The sequence below is a fragment of the Notolepis coatsorum genome (genome assembly GCF_963971535.1).
Source record: "Notolepis coatsorum genome assembly, chromosome: 2".
Taxonomy (NCBI): Eukaryota; Metazoa; Chordata; class Actinopteri; order Aulopiformes; family Paralepididae; genus Notolepis; species Notolepis coatsorum.
The window spans coordinates 138,884,197-138,902,521 of NC_140166.1; the positions used below are offsets into that span (position 1 = coordinate 138,884,197).

Here is an 18,325-nt window from a genome sequence, read left to right on the forward strand (position 1 = left end):
CGCAAAATGCATATTGTCGGTATTGATGGTCCACCAAGAATGCATGAAGGGGGCGGCGGGGGACGTCGTTTCTGATTATTGATTACCAATAACGGCGTTAGCCTCAGTAGCCACATTCGCTGATTGGGTGTATGGCTATCATAACAAGGCCTGATCAGCATGTCATTTACGTGAAAAAGATCTTACCGTGGACCGGTTGGGTCCCCAAAATGATTTCCCAGTTATCGATCGCCATCTGGTAGATCGATATGTCCATTGGCTGACGATATATTCCTTTACTGCATAGTGAATTCGGCGTCGCAAAAGGTATTCCAAGCTACAGGCTACACATATAGGATCCAGCTAACTGGAAACTCCATTGAAAGTAAAAAAAAAAAGAGTGCACCGTTCTGCCACAGGGCACACTGCATTATCGAGACAGCGCCCCTAAGAGGATCTGGCCGGTAATGCACTTTTCAGAATTCAAAGAGTAGGGTACTTCTGCAGTGCCGCTCGGTGACCTTGAGTAGGTTATTAAAATGGAATAAAAGCCAAAACAACCTAGCCATCTCCGTGGTCGGGCGCCAATGTGTTAATAATTAGTCTAAACAAATTAACATGAAACTGTAAAACAAAGTGACATTAATGGTTTTATGAGATTGAAACTATTCATTTCTGGTCTGCACCCTCTTAACAATTGTTTGTATTGAGCCGTACTGTATTGTACCCATACTGCAATCTGTTAATAAAGTTTCCAATCAATCAATCAATCAACCGATCGGCCCTTTAACACCAGACTCCTGTGAGCATTCCAGACAGATAGTATAGAAGAAGAAAAAAAGAAGAAAAAAAAAAGTTTGAATGCATTCTGCACACGAAAGACTACAACAACATCTCCCCCCTAATGTATTGGCCGGCTTTGTTCCTCCGTTACCAGGCTGCGGGCACGCCGGGCACCCAGCAACCTCACAGTCGTTGGTTTTACAGCCCCCTGTATCTCAAATTCAAAGGCAGAGCCTATAGTTAACTGGCCTGGTTTATTATTGAACCCCCTGTAACTGAGTAACTAAAAGTTTGTCAGACTGTGTACACAATTCAGAGCGGAGTTGTCAGTGGTCAGGCTGCAGAGGATTTTTTTAATCTGGAATAATAATAAATAATTAAACTGAATATTACACGAGCGATAGGATTGTACGAGGGATTTTCTCTGGAGCGGCTTTTAAAGTAACTAACGGAAGTAACTTAGTTGGACTGACCGTGTGCAGAATCTGGACGGCGGCTGGTTGTAGTGATAAGATGAAGGACTCGAAAATCTAAGGAATATTACGGGACACAAGGGATTTTCCTGAAGGAATACTGGCAATTGTTTTTTCTCGTTCACTCTCGTTTTGGAAACCGCTCGTTGGGATGGAGAGGATGAAGTGAATGTCCAGTATGAATCCTCCAGCATGCGGCTGTAGTCTCATGGACATACAGTTAGCCTATAAATGAGTCTTCTTTAAGATGATGTTCTTAAACGAGGCTCGTCAGTAGTTGTTGCTTTTCTGTGACCACTCAGTCAGCGGAGTGATGTCTGAGCCCGTGGAGAGGAAGAGTAAAGGAGACCTCCAGTCATCTGTCTTCCCTAAGAGCCACTTAATGGCCTACAAAGTATGTGAATCATGTTCTTAGTGGTAGTAGTAGTTTATTCAGTCATCATCTCACACAATACAATATTATACACCATCATTTAACAATTTTATTTTTTATTTTTTTATACAGTGACTGAAAATGTACAGACTGAAGCATAATGCTTATATATGCCTGTCCTATATTCTTAACAAAAATTAAGACTCAAACAGTATTCTAAAAGAAAATAGCACCAAAAAAAAAACAGTATTATTCACCCTTGTAGTTTTCAAAAGTAACTTTACAAACCATTTTCTTAAAAACCAAAAGCGAATGACTCATTCTTAACTGTATATCAGCATTGTTCCACAAGTTAACCCCAATAATAGAAATACACCTCCTTTTAATCCCTTTCTTAGCTTTTTGAACAGTAAATTTACAAATATCTCTCAAATCATATTTTCTTTCGTGTATTGAAAAAAAAAGAACCTTTGCACCCCGTCTGGGAGTAACTTTGCTTTAGCTCTGTACATTATTTACATAGTTTTATAATAAACCAAATCATAAAATTTCATAGTATGAGACTTTATAAACGATGGGTTTGTGTGTTCATAGTAACCAGCCTTGAAAAGGTTCCGAATGGCCCGCTTTTGCAGTAAGACTAATCATGTTCTTGCAGTCGGGTCCTGAACATTAATGATCTCATGTCGATACATCTTTAGTACAGTATGAATCCTAATGAATAATCCTTTAACATTTTTTTTTTTTTTTTTTAATGTTCTTAGATTACTTTTACTCTATATATTTTATAGATGAATCATATGAGTACAGTCATTCCGGTCATAGTTATGCGAGCGCGTGTGTGTGTGATAGTGTGTATGTGTTGTGAAGGATCAGATTAAACCGAATATATATATTTATTTATGGATATATATTTAATAGTATTTGTATATCGTTTGATATCCCTTGTATATTCCTTGTACATATACACTGAATATCCCTTTAGTCTACTAACAGCCCATAATAGTTTCATTCTCTCATTGGACAAGAACTTGGCGCCAGCAGCCAAGCCCCTTGGTTCAAGTTCAATCGTGCCGACGAACATGTCGTTACTAGCCCGGTTCCGCGTAGGAATACGTCTGGCGAAATACGAATGGTACTATTTGTTCACAGCGCATATATATATGGCGCAAGTAAAGTAGAACTTTCTTTTAGTCCCTTAGCCCTTAGTTCTTTACCCTCCAACCTAGTGGCAAGACGTTAAGCCTCACCCACGATACACGTGTGGTGCAGTATGGTCAACTTGGCCTCAGAATGGCATTGAGACATCGTGTGGATTAATAGTTGAATTGTCATAGTTTGGCACTATACCGTCGAGTGGGACGTATTTCTATTAAGTTAATAATAGTCTATTATGTATGGTGCATCGTTCGGTTAGAGTTATAAAGTGAGCAGTACCCCCATCGTTTTCCTCGCGTTATCTAGAGTCTTAACCAGGCTGGGCAGACCACGTGTGGTGCTTTCATCCGAGGAGTTCTGGGCAAGGACGAGTGGACCTGCACATTGGATTACCTTACCCGGACGACTGCGAGCCCTACACGGCTTGGATTATCTACTTGCTTTGGGTGCTTTGATTATGCCATGGATAGCAGCCAACACTGGTAAGTGTTGGAACTACCCCCGAGAGGAGTCCAGGTGAGACGGCGCTCTAACCCGAGTGAGGTCGCCTCACGTCTCTTCGTTGTGGACCGGCAGCTACCGTCTACAAGAGGGCCCAACTGTATTCATCTGTGGACCAAGGTTCTGTGGGCACCGTGTTCAGCACTCTGAATTCTCCCAAGAAATCGTTGGCCAGATGGGATATCGCCAGCGGCTCTCCTAACCCCCCCCCCCCCCTACTGACTTACAACCAGCGGGACCCCCTTTAGTGTATCCAGCTATAATCATTAAGTACCATCGCTATAGTTCCCTAAAGAACCAGGTTGTATACTTGCTTCCTGCGTAACCAGAGATTGGACATTCAATGTTGATTTGCCTACGAATACTAATTTGCCTTACAAGTGCATTCAAATCATAAATGTCATTACGTGAACGTTGTATATACCCTTTGCTATATATTAAAGATTCGACGGATACATTTGTGTGGACTTGGTTTCATCAGGTGGGAAAGTGTTCATCATATCTATATCATGTACTGTGTGGCCAGTAGTTAAAGTACATAAAGCGGTAGTGGTTTAATGATACCATACTTATCAATACAGTCAGGGAATTGTACCCCTCAGTTACAATTGGTCCTTCGAGCCGGAGGGTAACTAGTGTAATATTAATATAGTGTTATTAATATTGAAATGGCCTATGATGAACACTCCACGAAACGGTCCTCCTAACGTAGAACGCCCGCGGCGCAGACGACAGCCACCTCCGTACTTAGAGGATTACGCTGTCAGTCAACTACCTAGCCTTCTACAAACGGTAAACGCTGTAAAAGTAGAAAGTAAAATTATGTCTGACCTTAACGACCAGGTTACCCCGACCACAGAGGCCCTAGTGGGTTCTAATGTAACTGACCAAGCTCACGGTGGGGACCAGGAGGGAGCTGACATGCCTTTACCCCCCGCCAATACCGAAGAAGTAGTCCCCGACCAGCCCCGGGAGGAAGACAACCCTACAGAGAGAGAACTCTGCACGGAAGAAGAGGAGGAGAGCGCCGAGGAAATAGAGCTCCAGGACTCCCCAACGAGTACCGCCAGGAGCGGCTCACCTCTACAACCGTCTTCCCCCAGCGAAGCGGAGATGATGCTATCACAGGCGTTCCTCGTCAGCCTGACAGCCTCTACCGAACGCGATCGACTCCAGGGTGAACGCGATCGACTTCAGGGTGAACGCGATCGACTCCAGACACAGCAACGGAGCGAAGAAGAGCGCATACGCCTGGAGATGAGACGCCTTCAGACGGAAGAGAATATGGCAAGAGACCGAGCAGACACCCAGCGTGCCGCTGCCGGTGCCCAAAGAGAAGCAGAGCGCGACCTCGCTCTCATCCAGCGCGAAACCGAGCGCGACAGACTACAAGCCGAGCGCGACAAGCTACAAGCGCAACTAATGGAGCAGCTGATCCTCAAGGCAACACCCTCTCCCTCCGCCAGGGGTTCAAGGAACTCGTTGAGACAACAGTCAAGGGCAGCGTCTCCTAACCGAGCAAGCGACCCTGAACTTGACCAACAGACCAAGCCTATACCCCCCGCAGACCCCCTTCCCCGACCGGTCCAAGCGAGACCCAGCTACAAGGAAGGAGCAGCATTCACTGCGGAGAAGCTAAATAAACGACTACAGGATCTAGAGGACCTGATAGAAGAAGAAGAGGGAGAGGAGGAGAACCAAGCCCGACGACAGCACAGTACTCCACCGGACCAGGAGGTCCAGTACAGCCCAGGCTATACCCCCGCGGCGCTGCGCTACAGACCCCCGACTCTATTCACGGGTGAGCACGACGCACGACCAGCCCCGAGGAATAGCACCTGGACCAGCGGGCTATGGTACCCTGCCGGTACCAGCCCACAGAGAGGCGCAAGAGGAGACTCGCCTAGGAGGCCTCTCCCCCAACGCTCGCCGATGTATCAGCCATCCACGGCGTCATACATTGCCACACCGACCATCCCAGACTTCACCCATGAGAATCGGGCACAGTACACGGAGCTCCGAATGTGCCTAGAGACAATGATGGTGGATGTCGTTGATGAACGTCACAAGTATGCAATATTACTGAAGCACCTGAAAGTACCCCGAGCGCACAATATAGCGCTAGCCTATGCCACCTCTACGACCCCATACACCGCGGCTCTAGCAGCGCTGGACCAGAGATATGGACGTATATGGGATTACGTAATCCAAGAGATAAGGCATATTGACCGCCTACCCCCAGCAACAGACAATCGCTCATTAGACGACCTGTCTATAAAAGTGCAGTCCCTGGTAGGGATGCTGGGAGCGCAACGAGAAAAGGGTATGCACGAGCTATACGCCAACTCTAACGTCGAGAGGATTTTAGAGAAGCTGCCACCCGCCAGACAAGAGCGCTTTAGGCGGCAGAGAGACCACCTTGATCCTAACGGTCCCGAACCATCCCTCCTCGACCTAGCCGACTTCCTGGCGAGAGAAGTCAGCAGCTTACGACTGGATACGTTCGTGCGGAGCACACCAAGCTCCAGAGAGGGACCCAGGAGAATAAACGATGGAAGAAGATCGGTGACTGTCATGCACCAATCAGAATCAGTACCGAGCAGTAAGAACCACAGTACCCCCTCGAGGAAAGAGAAGTGGAAGATGGTGTGCCCGTACTGCGAGAAGGAACACTGGCTGTCACAATGTGACCTGTTCACCAAGATGAATGCAGAAGAAGTGAGTCAATGGATAAAGTCCAACAGGCGCTGTTACCGATGTGCGCGCAGTCACATGGCAGCCGAGTGCCGCCTAAAGAAGAGGTGCAGTCGGTGTGACGGAGCCCACCTAGATGTCCTACACGACAGTAACAGAAGAAAGCCTGCACCTGCACCATTGAGCAGCACCAAGGCAAGTGTCATGTACATTGACCCCGCCAGCAGCAGCGGCGCCCAAGTGCTCTTAAAGGTAGTCCGTGTAACATTGAGCTACCGAGATAAAGTCATGGACACTTACGCCGTCCTTGATGACGGGTCAGAGAAGACCCTTCTGCTCGCGTCCGCTGCGGCCCAGCTGGGACTGCGGGGGAGCGAGAACCAAATGACGATTCGGACAATAAGAAGAGATTTAAAGACGATAAAAGGCGAGAATGTCTCCTTCACTATCGCAGCAAGTGGGCAGCCAGAGCGACGGTATAGGATTACAAATGCTTTCACCAGCCAAGAAATAGGACTATCACAGTACACCTACCCCATCGCCAAGCTGATGGATAAATATGTGCACCTGCGTCAACTACCTATCCCGCTCATAGACGGCGCCACCCCGACCCTGCTGATAGGCTCCGACCATGCAGACCTCATAGTCCCGATAGACCGGGTCCATACAGGACCCAGAGGCTGTCCTGCAGCAGTCGAGACCCGCCTAGGATGGACACTACAAGGCCCCCTCGCTAAATCTCTCAACCGAACTGCAGCCACTAGCTGCCTCCACTCCAGAGTGACAGAAGAAGACACCACTCTCCTGCAGCATGTCGAGAGGCTATGGACACTAGAGACAATGCCCTTTAAGAACGAAAAGAAAGACATTCGTTCTAAAGAAGACATTTACGCCATAAACCTCCTCGAGCAAGGGACAAAGAGAGTCACAGTCGGCGGAGTGATGAGATACGCAACTCCACTCCTGAGGCGAGATGGAATGCCCACCTTTCACGCCACGAAAGAAGCTACGGAGCGGTATCTATTGAACACAGAGCGGCGCCTAGCCAAAGACCCCGCTCAAGAGAGTGTGTACCGCGCTGAGATTGAGAAGCTAATCACAGCGAGACACGTAATGAAGATTGACATTAAAGAGGCCGATCAGACGACCGAATCATGGTACGTGCCGCACCACAAGGTCCACCACAACGGCAAGGATCGCATTGTGTTTAACTGCAGCTACCAGATCGGATCCCAGAATCTGAATAAAGAGCTCTTGCCCGGCCCCACACTCGGCCCCTCTCTACTAGGCGTGCTACTACGCTTCCGCCAGGACAAGGTGGCTATCAGCGGGGATATCAAAGGGATGTTCCTGCAGGTGAGACTAGTGGAGGAGGATAAGCCCCTACTGCGGTTCCTATGGAGAGAGAGGACCGGAGATGAGCACCCAGCCATCTACCAGTGGGAAGTCCTCCCCTTCGGAACCACATGCAGCCCGTGCTGTGCTACATTTGCACTACAGAAACACGTCGCAGAGGACCCAGCAGCAGATGAAGAGGTCCGACACAGTGTGAAGAACAGTTTCTACGTGGACAACTGTTTACAAAGCGTTTCGACTCAAGAAGAAGCCGAGGCTCTCCTACTCAAGCTACGCGCCTCCCTGATCAAAGGCGGCTTTGATCTCAGGCAGTGGGCCAGCAGCGACCCGCACGTATTGCGCAGCCTCTCCCCCGCGGACAAGGCTGCCAGCAGCGAGACCTGGATGGCGACAATCCCAGGAGAAGCCCAAGAAATGACACTAGGACTAGTCTGGCGCTTCAAAACAGACTCGCTCCACTATAGACACAAACCCCTGACCACGGAGCAGGGAAGGTCGACGGCGATACCGACCACCAGACGGAGTGTGTACAGAACACTCGCCAGACAATATGACCCGTTGGGATGTATTCTACCTTACACCACCAGGGCAAAGATGATTGTACGAGCACTATGGGACAAGGACCAGGGCTGGGACGACCCAATACCCGCACCCCTTGCCTCCACATGGAGAGAGTGGGAGACGGAACTCCGCTCACTCCCAGGCGTCAATATACGCCGCAGCTACTTCCCACCCACAGTGAGGCCAGAGACATGCAAGATGGATCTACACGTCTTCAGTGACGCCTCCGAAGTAGCCTATGGATCGGTGGCCTACTTGCGTGCCCAAGAGAAGGGAGGAGAGATACACACTGCTTTCATCCTGGCTCGCTCAAGAATAGCCCCACGAAAGCAACAATCTATCCCGCGTCTAGAGCTCTGCGCAGCCCTAGCAGGAGCGCATCTAGCCACGTTAATCCAACGTGAACTCACCATTCCGGTGCACAGAACAATCTTGTGGTCAGATTCCACGACAGTACTCACATGGATCAAGTCTGATTCATGCAGATACAAGGTCTTCGTGGGAGTCAGAGTCACAGAGATTCAAGAGTTAACAGAAGCAGCGAGCTGGCGGTATGTGGACACCAAACACAACCCAGCTGACGTCATCACCCGGGGAATGTCCCTAGATGACCTCACCCGTCACAACATCTACAGTGACGGACCAGAGTTCCTCAAGCTCCCGGAAGGAGAGTGGCCTACGCCCACCCCACGGGAGGCGAGTAAAGAGGAGGCTGAGAACAAGAAACCTATGTTCTGTGGACTGAGCACAGTCGCCTCCACAGACCCCAACATAGATGATTGCCTCACCCTACAGAGTGCGCAACTAAAGACATTTCTGTGGCACCACCCAGAGATTCAGCCCACTGCCGACATTTCAGCAGCTGACTACGAAGAAGCAGAACTTCTTCTACTACAACGAGCCCAGAGAGACTCGTTCCCCGACGAGCTAGACTGTCTACAGGGAGGAAAGCCCGTCCCATCAGACAGCAGATTGCTCCACCTGGCACCCGAGAGTGACGCCCATAATCTCATCAGAGTGGGTGGTCGTCTGCGGAGGGCCCCCAATCTACCGGATGACGTTAAGTACCCGATAGTCTTGAACAGCCGACACAAGGTCACAGAGCTGATCATAAAGAAATACGACGAGGATGTACACCACGCAGGAGCAGAGAGAGTCTTCGCGGAGATCAGACGTCGCTATTGGATACTTCAAGGAAGAGAAGCAGTCTCAGCGAACCTGTCTAGACTGCCGAAAGTGGCGCGCGCAGCCCAGCATACCCCGGATGGCTGACCTACCTCCCTGTCGCCTCCGACTCGGCGACAAGCCATTCCACTCCACAGGCATGGACTGTTTTGGCCCGTTGTATATAAAGAAAGGAAGAGGAACCGAGAAGCGGTGGGGTATTGTATTCAAATGCATGACCACCAGAGCGATACATATCGAACTCCTTCCAACCATGAGCACAGACTCATTCCTTATGGCCTTCCGAAGATTCACATCACGGAAAGGAAAACCGTCTACATTGTTGTCTGATCACGGGACAAACTTCAAAGGCGGAGAAAGAGAGCTGAGAGAGAGCTTCCAAGCTATGGGCCCAGAACTTAAGACCCACCTCGCTCCATCCCAGATTGACTTCCAGTTTAATCCCCCGAACGCACCCCACTTCGGTGGAACCTGGGAACGAGAAGTACGTTCTATAAAGACAGCCCTGTACGCCGTGCTTGGGGCCCAGACTGTAGCGGAAGAAGTCCTAATGACAGTCCTCACGGAGATCGAGGGAGTATTGAACTCCAAGCCCCTCGGCTACGTCTCCAGTGATATAGCAGATGTCGACCCAGTCACCCCCAACACACTCTTGATGGGGCGGCTGGACCCCGCGCTACCCCAGACAATGTACAGACCTGAAGAAGCGAACGGCCGAAGAATGTGGAGGTACAGTCAAGTACTAGCTGACAAGTTTTGGAACAGCTTTCTACTCCACTACCTACCGTCTCTACAGACCCGCCAGAAGTGGGTAAAAGAGAGAGACAATTTGACAGAAGGAACAGTCGTCATGATTATCGACCAGTCACTACCCAGAGCTATGTGGCCGGCTGGCCGCGTAAGCAAAGTGATCACCGGTGCCGATGGCAAGGTCCGAGCAGCTGAGGTGCTCGTCCAAGGGCGAACTTACACACGACCCGTGGCGAGGCTAATAGAACTGCCCAGACTCTCAGACACTATCGATGACGACCATGACCCCACGACTTTGTGAGTTGACTGACCCTTACAGCGGACCTTGAGTGGTAGACAGTGCGGTTAATCTGTCTCTGCTTAGCTAATTAGGTGGGACTAATTAGGGGGCGGCTGTTGTGAAGGATCAGATTAAACCGAATATATATATTTATTTATGGATATATATTTAATAGTATTTGTATATCGTTTGATATCCCTTGTATATTCCTTGTACATATACACTGAATATCCCTTTAGTCTACTAACAGCCCATAATAGTTTCATTCTCTCATTGGACAAGAACTTGGCGCCAGCAGCCAAGCCCCTTGGTTCAAGTTCAATCGTGCCGACGAACATGTCGTTACTAGCCCGGTTCCGCGTAGGAATACGTCTGGCGAAATACGAATGGTACTATTTGTTCACAGCGCATATATATATGGCGCAAGTAAAGTAGAACTTTCTTTTAGTCCCTTAGCCCTTAGTTCTTTACCCTCCAACCTAGTGGCAAGACGTTAAGCCTCACCCACGATACACGTGTGGTGCAGTATGGTCAACTTGGCCTCAGAATGGCATTGAGACATTGTGTGGATTAATAGTTGAATTGTCATAGTTTGGCACTATACCGTCGAGTGGGACGTATTTCTATTAAGTTAATAATAGTCTATTATGTATGGTGCATCGTTCGGTTAGAGTTATAAAGTGAGCAGTACCCCCATCGTTTTCCTCGCGTTATCTAGAGTCTTAACCAGGCTGGGCAGACCACGTGTGGTGCTTTCATCCGAGGAGTTCTGGGCAAGGACGAGTGGACCTGCACATTGGATTACCTTACCCGGACGACTGCGAGCCCTACACGGCTTGGATTATCTACTTGCTTTGGGTGCTTTGATTATGCCATGGATAGCAGCCAACACTGGTAAGTGTTGGAACTACCCCCGAGAGGAGTCCAGGTGAGACGGCGCTCTAACCCGAGTGAGGTCGCCTCACGTCTCTTAGTTGTGGACCGGCAGCTACCGTCTACAAGAGGGCCCAACTGTATTCATCTGTGGACCAAGGTTCTGTGGGCACCGTGTTCAGCACTCTGAATTCTCCCAAGAAATCGTTGGCCAGATGGGATATCGCCAGCGGCTCTCCTAACCCCCCCCCCCCCTACTGACTTACAACCAGCGGGACCCCCTTTAGTGTATCCAGCTATAATCATTAAGTACCATCGCTATAGTTCCCTAAAGAACCAGGTTGTATACTTGCTTCCTGCGTAACCAGAGATTGGACATTCAATGTTGATTTGCCTACGAATACTCATTTGCCTTACAAGTGCATTCAAATCATAAATGTCATTACGTGAACGTTGTATATACCCTTTGCTATATATTAAAGATTCGACGGATACATTTGTGTGGACTTGGTTTCATCAGGTGGGAAAGTGTTCATCATATCTATATCATGTACTGTGTGGCCAGTAGTTAAAGTACATAAAGCGGTAGTGGTTTAATGATACCATACTTATCAATACAGTCAGGGAATTGTACCCCTCAGTTACAGTATGCGTGTGCAATGCATCATAGGTGGCCTTAGCTATGTTTCACCTGTTTCAACTGAAACAGGCCCCACTCTCTAGCAGGGCCCTGGTTTGTTAAAGCAAACACACCCTGGTTTGATAAAGCAAATGCGCGCCAATGTGGAATGTGTATAACTGTTTACTGACAGTCTATCACTTAGTTTACCTTACCGTCTTGTAGAAGAAACCTTGCTCTGGACATAAACCAAGTCATGTAAATCTCCAGGGTCTGGTTGAGCTGCGTCGTGGTGAGTTTGGCACAGTGGCTACGGTAGCTTCCCCGACCTTATGTGCAAATTTGCCTAAAACATTATATTTCCATTGGCTTCCTATTGTGATTCTGGGTGACGTAGAATATAATGCATCATATCTCCAGAAACCTCTTGCTGTTTTGTTGTGTATGACGTGTCCCTGTGGCCTTGTGCTGTAAGATCTCAGGGCTGAAAAGTTCCTGAAACAAGCGTCCTCCCTGGTAAAGCTGAACAACCCACCACCAGGTCTTGACACTAGTATGATAATAATAATAATAACTTTATTTATATAGCACCATTCATACAGATTGCAGCTCAAAGTGCTTTACATAAAAAAACTAAAAACAATGAAATAAAAAAACATTAAAGTGATAATTCTTTATTAAAAAAAATGATAAAAATAGCAAAATAACACAAAATCGTAAGACAATAACATAATAAAACAATTACAAATAAAATAATAATAATTAAAGACAGAAAAGGAAAGATTGTTAAAATAATAATAGCAAAATTAGACTGTAAACAATGAAAAAAATTATCAAATAACAGTAAAATAAGACATGGAAAAATAACAAATAAAATGATAAAAATTATAATAAAATATTTAAGTAAAAATAATAGAAATAAAGAAAAACAAGACTAGTTCAAATAAAGCTAGCTTAAAAAGGTATGTTTTGAGCTGGTTTTTAAAAGTGCTCTCTCTGTGTGTGTGTGTGTGTGTGTGTGTCTGTCTGCTCAGCAAAAGCTGAAGGAGGAGCGCGAGGCCAAGAGAGCGCAGCTGGACGGGAGACATGACTACGTCCTCAGCATCGTGGCCTCCTGTCTCGGCCTGGACAAAGCAGAAGTGGAGGACGCCATACTGGAGGGACACCAGGTAGGCTGTGTGTGTGTGTGTGTGTGTGGTGTGTGGTGTGTGGTGTGTTGTGTGTTATTGAGCTTGAAGTGTCCAAATTACTATTACAGTACAACGAAAAGAAGTTTGGCATCCAACCAGAGTGCAAATGTAACAGTTAAGTGCAACAGTAATATACAATGTACAGGTGATTAAACTGGGTATACAATATATAAATCAGTACTATTGAGTAATAGTGCTAATCAGATGTATGTACAGAGTTGTAGTATTTAATATGTACAGTGATGCAGGTATAAAGACACTATGGTAGTAAGTCTAACTGGCCAGTATCGTAACTAGTAAGAGTATAGGTAAGTATCTGAAGGCAGAAACGATATCCGTATATGTTTCTTAACAAAACCTTCTGAATGCATGTGGTATATGTTTCTTATAAAAACCTTCTGAATGCATGTAGTATATGTTTCTTATAAAAACCTTCTGAATGCCTGTTGCATATGTTTCTTATAAAAACCTTCTGAACGCCTGTTGTATATGTTTCTTATAAAAACCTTCTGAACGCCTGTTGTATATTATGTTTCTTATAAAAACCTTCTGAACGCCTGTTGTATATGTTTGTTAAGACAATGTCTACATTTATGTTTGTTTTATATTATATATTATTTATAAGTGACTCCCGATCACAGCATCTCTCCCTCCAACTCCTTCACCATCTTCAGAGCGGACCGTACAGAAGCCTCCGGGAAAAGCATCGGCGGGGGTCTCTGCCTTATGACCAACACCGGCTGGACTAGCCCCGGGGAGGTGAAGATACTCTCCCGCTCATGCTCTCCCGACATGGAACACCTCACGATTCAATTTCGCCCGTTCCATCTTCCACGCGAGTTCACTGCAGTGATCATGACTGCAGTGTACATTCCCCCCCAGGCGAACGTCGGCAGGGCCCTAGCGGAACTACACGACCACCTGAACACTCACCAAATCAAGCACCCAGACGCAGCCATGATTGTAGCCGGGGATTTCAATCAGGCGAATCTGAAAAAAGTCATGCCGTCTTTCTTTCAGCACATCGTCTGCTCCACAAGGGGAGGAAATACACTCGACCACTGCTACACCCCGTTCAGAGCCGGATACAAGGCTGTACCGGCCCCATCATTAGCGGGAGCAACGAACACGTTGGATCATGCCGCCATCTTGCTGGTCCCCGCTTACAAACAGAGATCACGTGACGCCGTCGTGTCACGTGAGGTAAAAAAATGGGACGACCAATCAGAGGCCACGCTTCAGGACGCACTAGACGTCGCCGACTGGGGAATGTTCGAGAGGAGCACCAGTGACGTCAGCGAGTTCACAGACGCTGTGGTGTCATTCATAACAACGCTGGCTGATAGTATTGTCGCCACAAAAAAGGTGAGGGTGTTCCCAAACCAGAAACCATGGGTGGACAGTACTATCAAAGCAGCCCTGAACTCTCGCACCACTGCTTATAACCTGGGCAGAGAGTCAGGAAACATGGAAGAGTACAAGACAACAGTCTACACTCTGCGCAAGGCTGTTAAACTTGCTAAGAGGACGTATGCCGACAAGATGGAGGCACAAATGGCACAGAATGACACAAGAGGCTTATGGCAAGGACTGAGGGCTATAACTGACTACAAAGTCAGCGCCCCCTCAATGGGGAGCGACGACGCCTCCCTTGCGGACCAGCTCAACACCTTCTACGCGCGGTTTGGTGCAAACAGTGGCACTGCTAGCCCAACGGCTAGTGACGTCACTGGTGCGCTGGCTGTTGTGGAGGGGGGGGGGGGGGGGGGGGGGCATCCGCGGGGGGCGGGGACGCTCTCTCATTGACGGTACACAGTGTGAGAAGAGCATTTATGCAGGTGAACACCAGGAAGGCGGCTGGCCCAGATGGAATAACAGGACGCATACTCAAGTCCTGTGCTAACCAGCTAGCCCCTGTAGTGTGTTCACCACCATATTTAATCGATCCCTGAAGGAGTCAGTGGTCCCTGCCTGCTTCAAGATGTCTACCATTATCCCGGTACCAAAGAAACCCTCCCCAGCAGGTCTCAATGACTACAGACCGGTGGCACTCACCTCTGTGGCCATGAAATGTTTCGAGAGGCTGGTCAAGGATCACATTTGTGCCTCCCTCCCCAGCGATATGGACCCTATGCAATTTGCATACAGGCCAAACAGGTCCACTGACGATGCGGTCTCCCAAGTACTGCACAGCACCCTCTCTCACCTGGACCGTCAGAAGGGGGGCTATGTGAGACTGTTGTTCATTGACTACAGCTCAGCGTTCAACACCATAGTCCCCACCAGACTGGTGGACAAGCTGATCGAGCTGGGTCTGAGCTCCGCCCTGAGCGCCTGGGTACTGGACTTTCTGAGTGAAAGACCCCAGGCGGTCAGGGTGGGGGGTCAGACCTCCAACACCATCACCCTGAGCATCGGGTCCCCCCAGGGCTGTGTTCTGAGCCCCCTGCTGTACTCACTATACACACATGACTGTGTGGCCAAGTTCAGCTCCAACTCCATAGTGAAGTTCGCAGACGACACGGTGGTGGTGGGGCTGATCTCGGACAACGACGAGAAGGCCTACCGGGAGGAGGTTGAGGTACTGGAACGCTGGTGCCAGGACAACAGCCTGCTCCTGAACATTGGTAAAACCAAGGAGCTGATCGTGGATTATAGGAGAGGACAGCAGGAGACACACACACCACTGATGATTAACGGGGCTACCGTGGACAGGGTGAGCAGCTTTAAGTACCTGGGGGTCCACATCTCAGAGGATCTGACATGGTCAACACACATACAGTAGACACAGTAGTAAAGAAAGCGAAGCAGCGCCTCTACCACCTGAGACAGTTAAGGAAGTTCAGAGTATCGGGGAAGATACTCCAGTCCTTCTACTCAGGAGCTGTAGAGAGCATCTTGACTGGAAACATCACTGCCTGGTATGGAAACAGCACGGCACAGGACAAGAAGGCCCTACAGAGAGTGGTGCGCTCAGCCGAGCGTACCACGGGTATTGCACTACCTCCCCTGCAGGTTCTATACAACAAGAGGTGCAAATCCAGAGCCTGCAGAATAATGAAAGACCCCCACCACCCCAATAACAGCCTGTTCCAGCTGCTGAGGTCAGGCAGACGCCTGCGAACCCCAGCTACTAGGACGGAGAGGCTTAGGCTCAGCTTCTTCCCCCAGGCCATCAGAGCCTTGAACAATGAACATTGAGTGCCACAGAACACTGAACTATCCACACACAAGCACACACGAGCACACACACGACACGCACGCTGTGCACGCTCACACACTAGCAGCCACTTTAACACGAGCGGGCACACACTCACGCCGCACACACGCACACTTATGGCCAAGAGGAAAGGCCACTTTAAATTAGTATAACAACAGGAACAGTGTATTGCACTACTAAAGCTACCTAGCATGTCCTATATGCTCTGTAAATACTATGTACAGATACCGAGATGTCACACCATGTTACCTGTTACCTGTTTATTGCACAATGTTGTTTTTTTATTGGATTCTATTATATGTTGTACCACTGTATTGCACATCGTCGCGGGAAAGACCACCCGCATTTCATTGTATACTTGTATGCCGTGACAATTAAAACTCTTGACTTGACTTGACTTGTATTATATGTTTCTTATAAAAACCTTCTGAATGCATGTGGTATATGTTTCTTATAAAAACCTTCTGAATGCACGTGGTATATGTTTCTTATAAAAACCTTCTGAATGCATGTGGTATATGTTTCTTATAAAAACCTTCTGAATGCCTGTTGTATATGTTTCTTATAAAAACCTTCTGAATGCATGTTGTATATGTTTCTTATAAAAACCTTCTGAATGCATGTGGTATATGTTTCTTATAAAAATCTTAATATAATATTATGTTTCTTATATAATCCTTGTCCATGCGGGTTGTTCCTCTCGTTGGCAGATTGAGCGCATGGAGCAGTTCTTCGCGGTGGAGGGTCTTCCTCACCTCATGTTCTTCTACCAGGAGGCTGAGCTGGAAGGAGGCCAGGCCAACGGTATGTCCAGAAGCACCACAGAGAGAAGTCTTGTCTCATTCTCGTTAGGGATGTCCGATATTATCGGCCTACCGATATTATCGGCCGATATTGGCATTAAATAATAATATCGAAAATTATCGGTATCTGTTTTCAAAAATGTTCTTTATCTTTTACATTTATTTAACCCAGGCAAGCAAGTAAGAACAAATTCTTATTTTATGTATTGTCAAAAGTATGCATAATGTTGTGTTAATTCCACGACAAGAGATATGTAATGTTAATTACCTGAAATTATTCAGTTTTTTGGGGGGGGCGGGGGGGGAACCCCACATATATCGGTATCATTGATATCGGTATCGGAAATTAAGAGTTGGACAATATCGGTATATCGGATATCGGTAAAAAAAGCCAATATCAAACATCCCTATAGTTATCAAGCGGGCAGAAAAGTGGAAATTTTTTAACTGGAACTTGAGGACTGCATACTTTTTTTGCAAACCAAAACAACATACTTTATACTTATAGCACATGCATGAGCCTGGTCTCTTCTGAAAGATGACATTCTGAAGTTTCTGATTCCAGAAAAAAAATTCACTTTTAGTGCTAACGTAATAGAGTAATATAGGTCTGAACTTGAGTTGTAGAAAAACTTGACGCAAGTTTTTCTGTAGTAGTTAGTAGTCTAGAGGTAGTATTTCCCCAGAAGGTGCTATGGCTTACAAATCCAGACGGAGCCATAGCTTGAAGCCTTATGTAGTACATATCCAATTTTCATAAAGATCCATTCAGAAATGAGTAATTAGGAGTGATTTTGGTAAACTGTGTACAAAGAAAAACTCAGTTTTCTCATATACTTCAATTCATTCGGCTGTTTTTCTCTTCCTGTTTTCGCTCGTTAGTTTTTTTTCAGTTTTTTAGATTCATACATCCCCATGTGGTGTTTCATTGGTAAGCCACACTCATTGGCTACAGCGATCCACAATCATTTTTGAGATCGGATCTAGATTGACGGAAATACTGCAGCCTGAGTCGGGAGTGGTATTTTGCGCAATACAGTGTACTTTGCACAAGCCTCAAATACCGGCATGTAACTCGAGAACCGCTCAATGGATTTTGTCACCTGAAAGGGCTATCCACAGGCAACAAATGGGGCTTTAATTCGATATATATATTGTTTGACAAAATATGCACACCCGAGCCACTAGGGGTCGCCAAAGTGCCGGTTGCAAAAAGTTCGAAAAACGTCCCATATGTGGGATGTTGCATGCTTAACTTAACTTGTCTGGTCTTGTCTTGTCTTACCTTCTCTCAGCAGCAGCAGCGCAGTCTGTCCCCCAGCAGACTGTCCCCCAGCAGACTGTCCCCCAGCAGCAGTCTGTCCCCCAGCAGTCTGTCGCGCAGCAGACTGTCCCCCAGCAGCAGTCTGTCCCCCAGCAGTCTGTCCCCCAGCAGACTGTCCCGCAGCAGTCTGTCCCTCAGCAGTCTGTCCCCCAGCAGTCTGTCCCGCAGCAGACTGTCCCCCAGCAGTCTGTCCCGCAGCAGCA

General features: G+C 47.5%; 1 protein-coding gene across 1 annotated transcript in view; it reads left to right on the top strand.

The window, feature by feature from the left end:
• The window catches only part of dnah5 (dynein, axonemal, heavy chain 5), a gene marked incomplete at both ends in the record, with an annotated part of 523,851 nt that overhangs the window by 36,390 nt on the left and 469,136 nt on the right, over positions 1–18,325 (top strand). Inside the window, 3 exon segments of the mRNA XM_084308323.1 lie at positions 12,620–12,754; positions 16,706–16,799; positions 18,309–18,324. Coding sequence (XP_084164449.1) covers positions 12,620–12,754; positions 16,706–16,799; positions 18,309–18,324 — 245 coding nt within the window.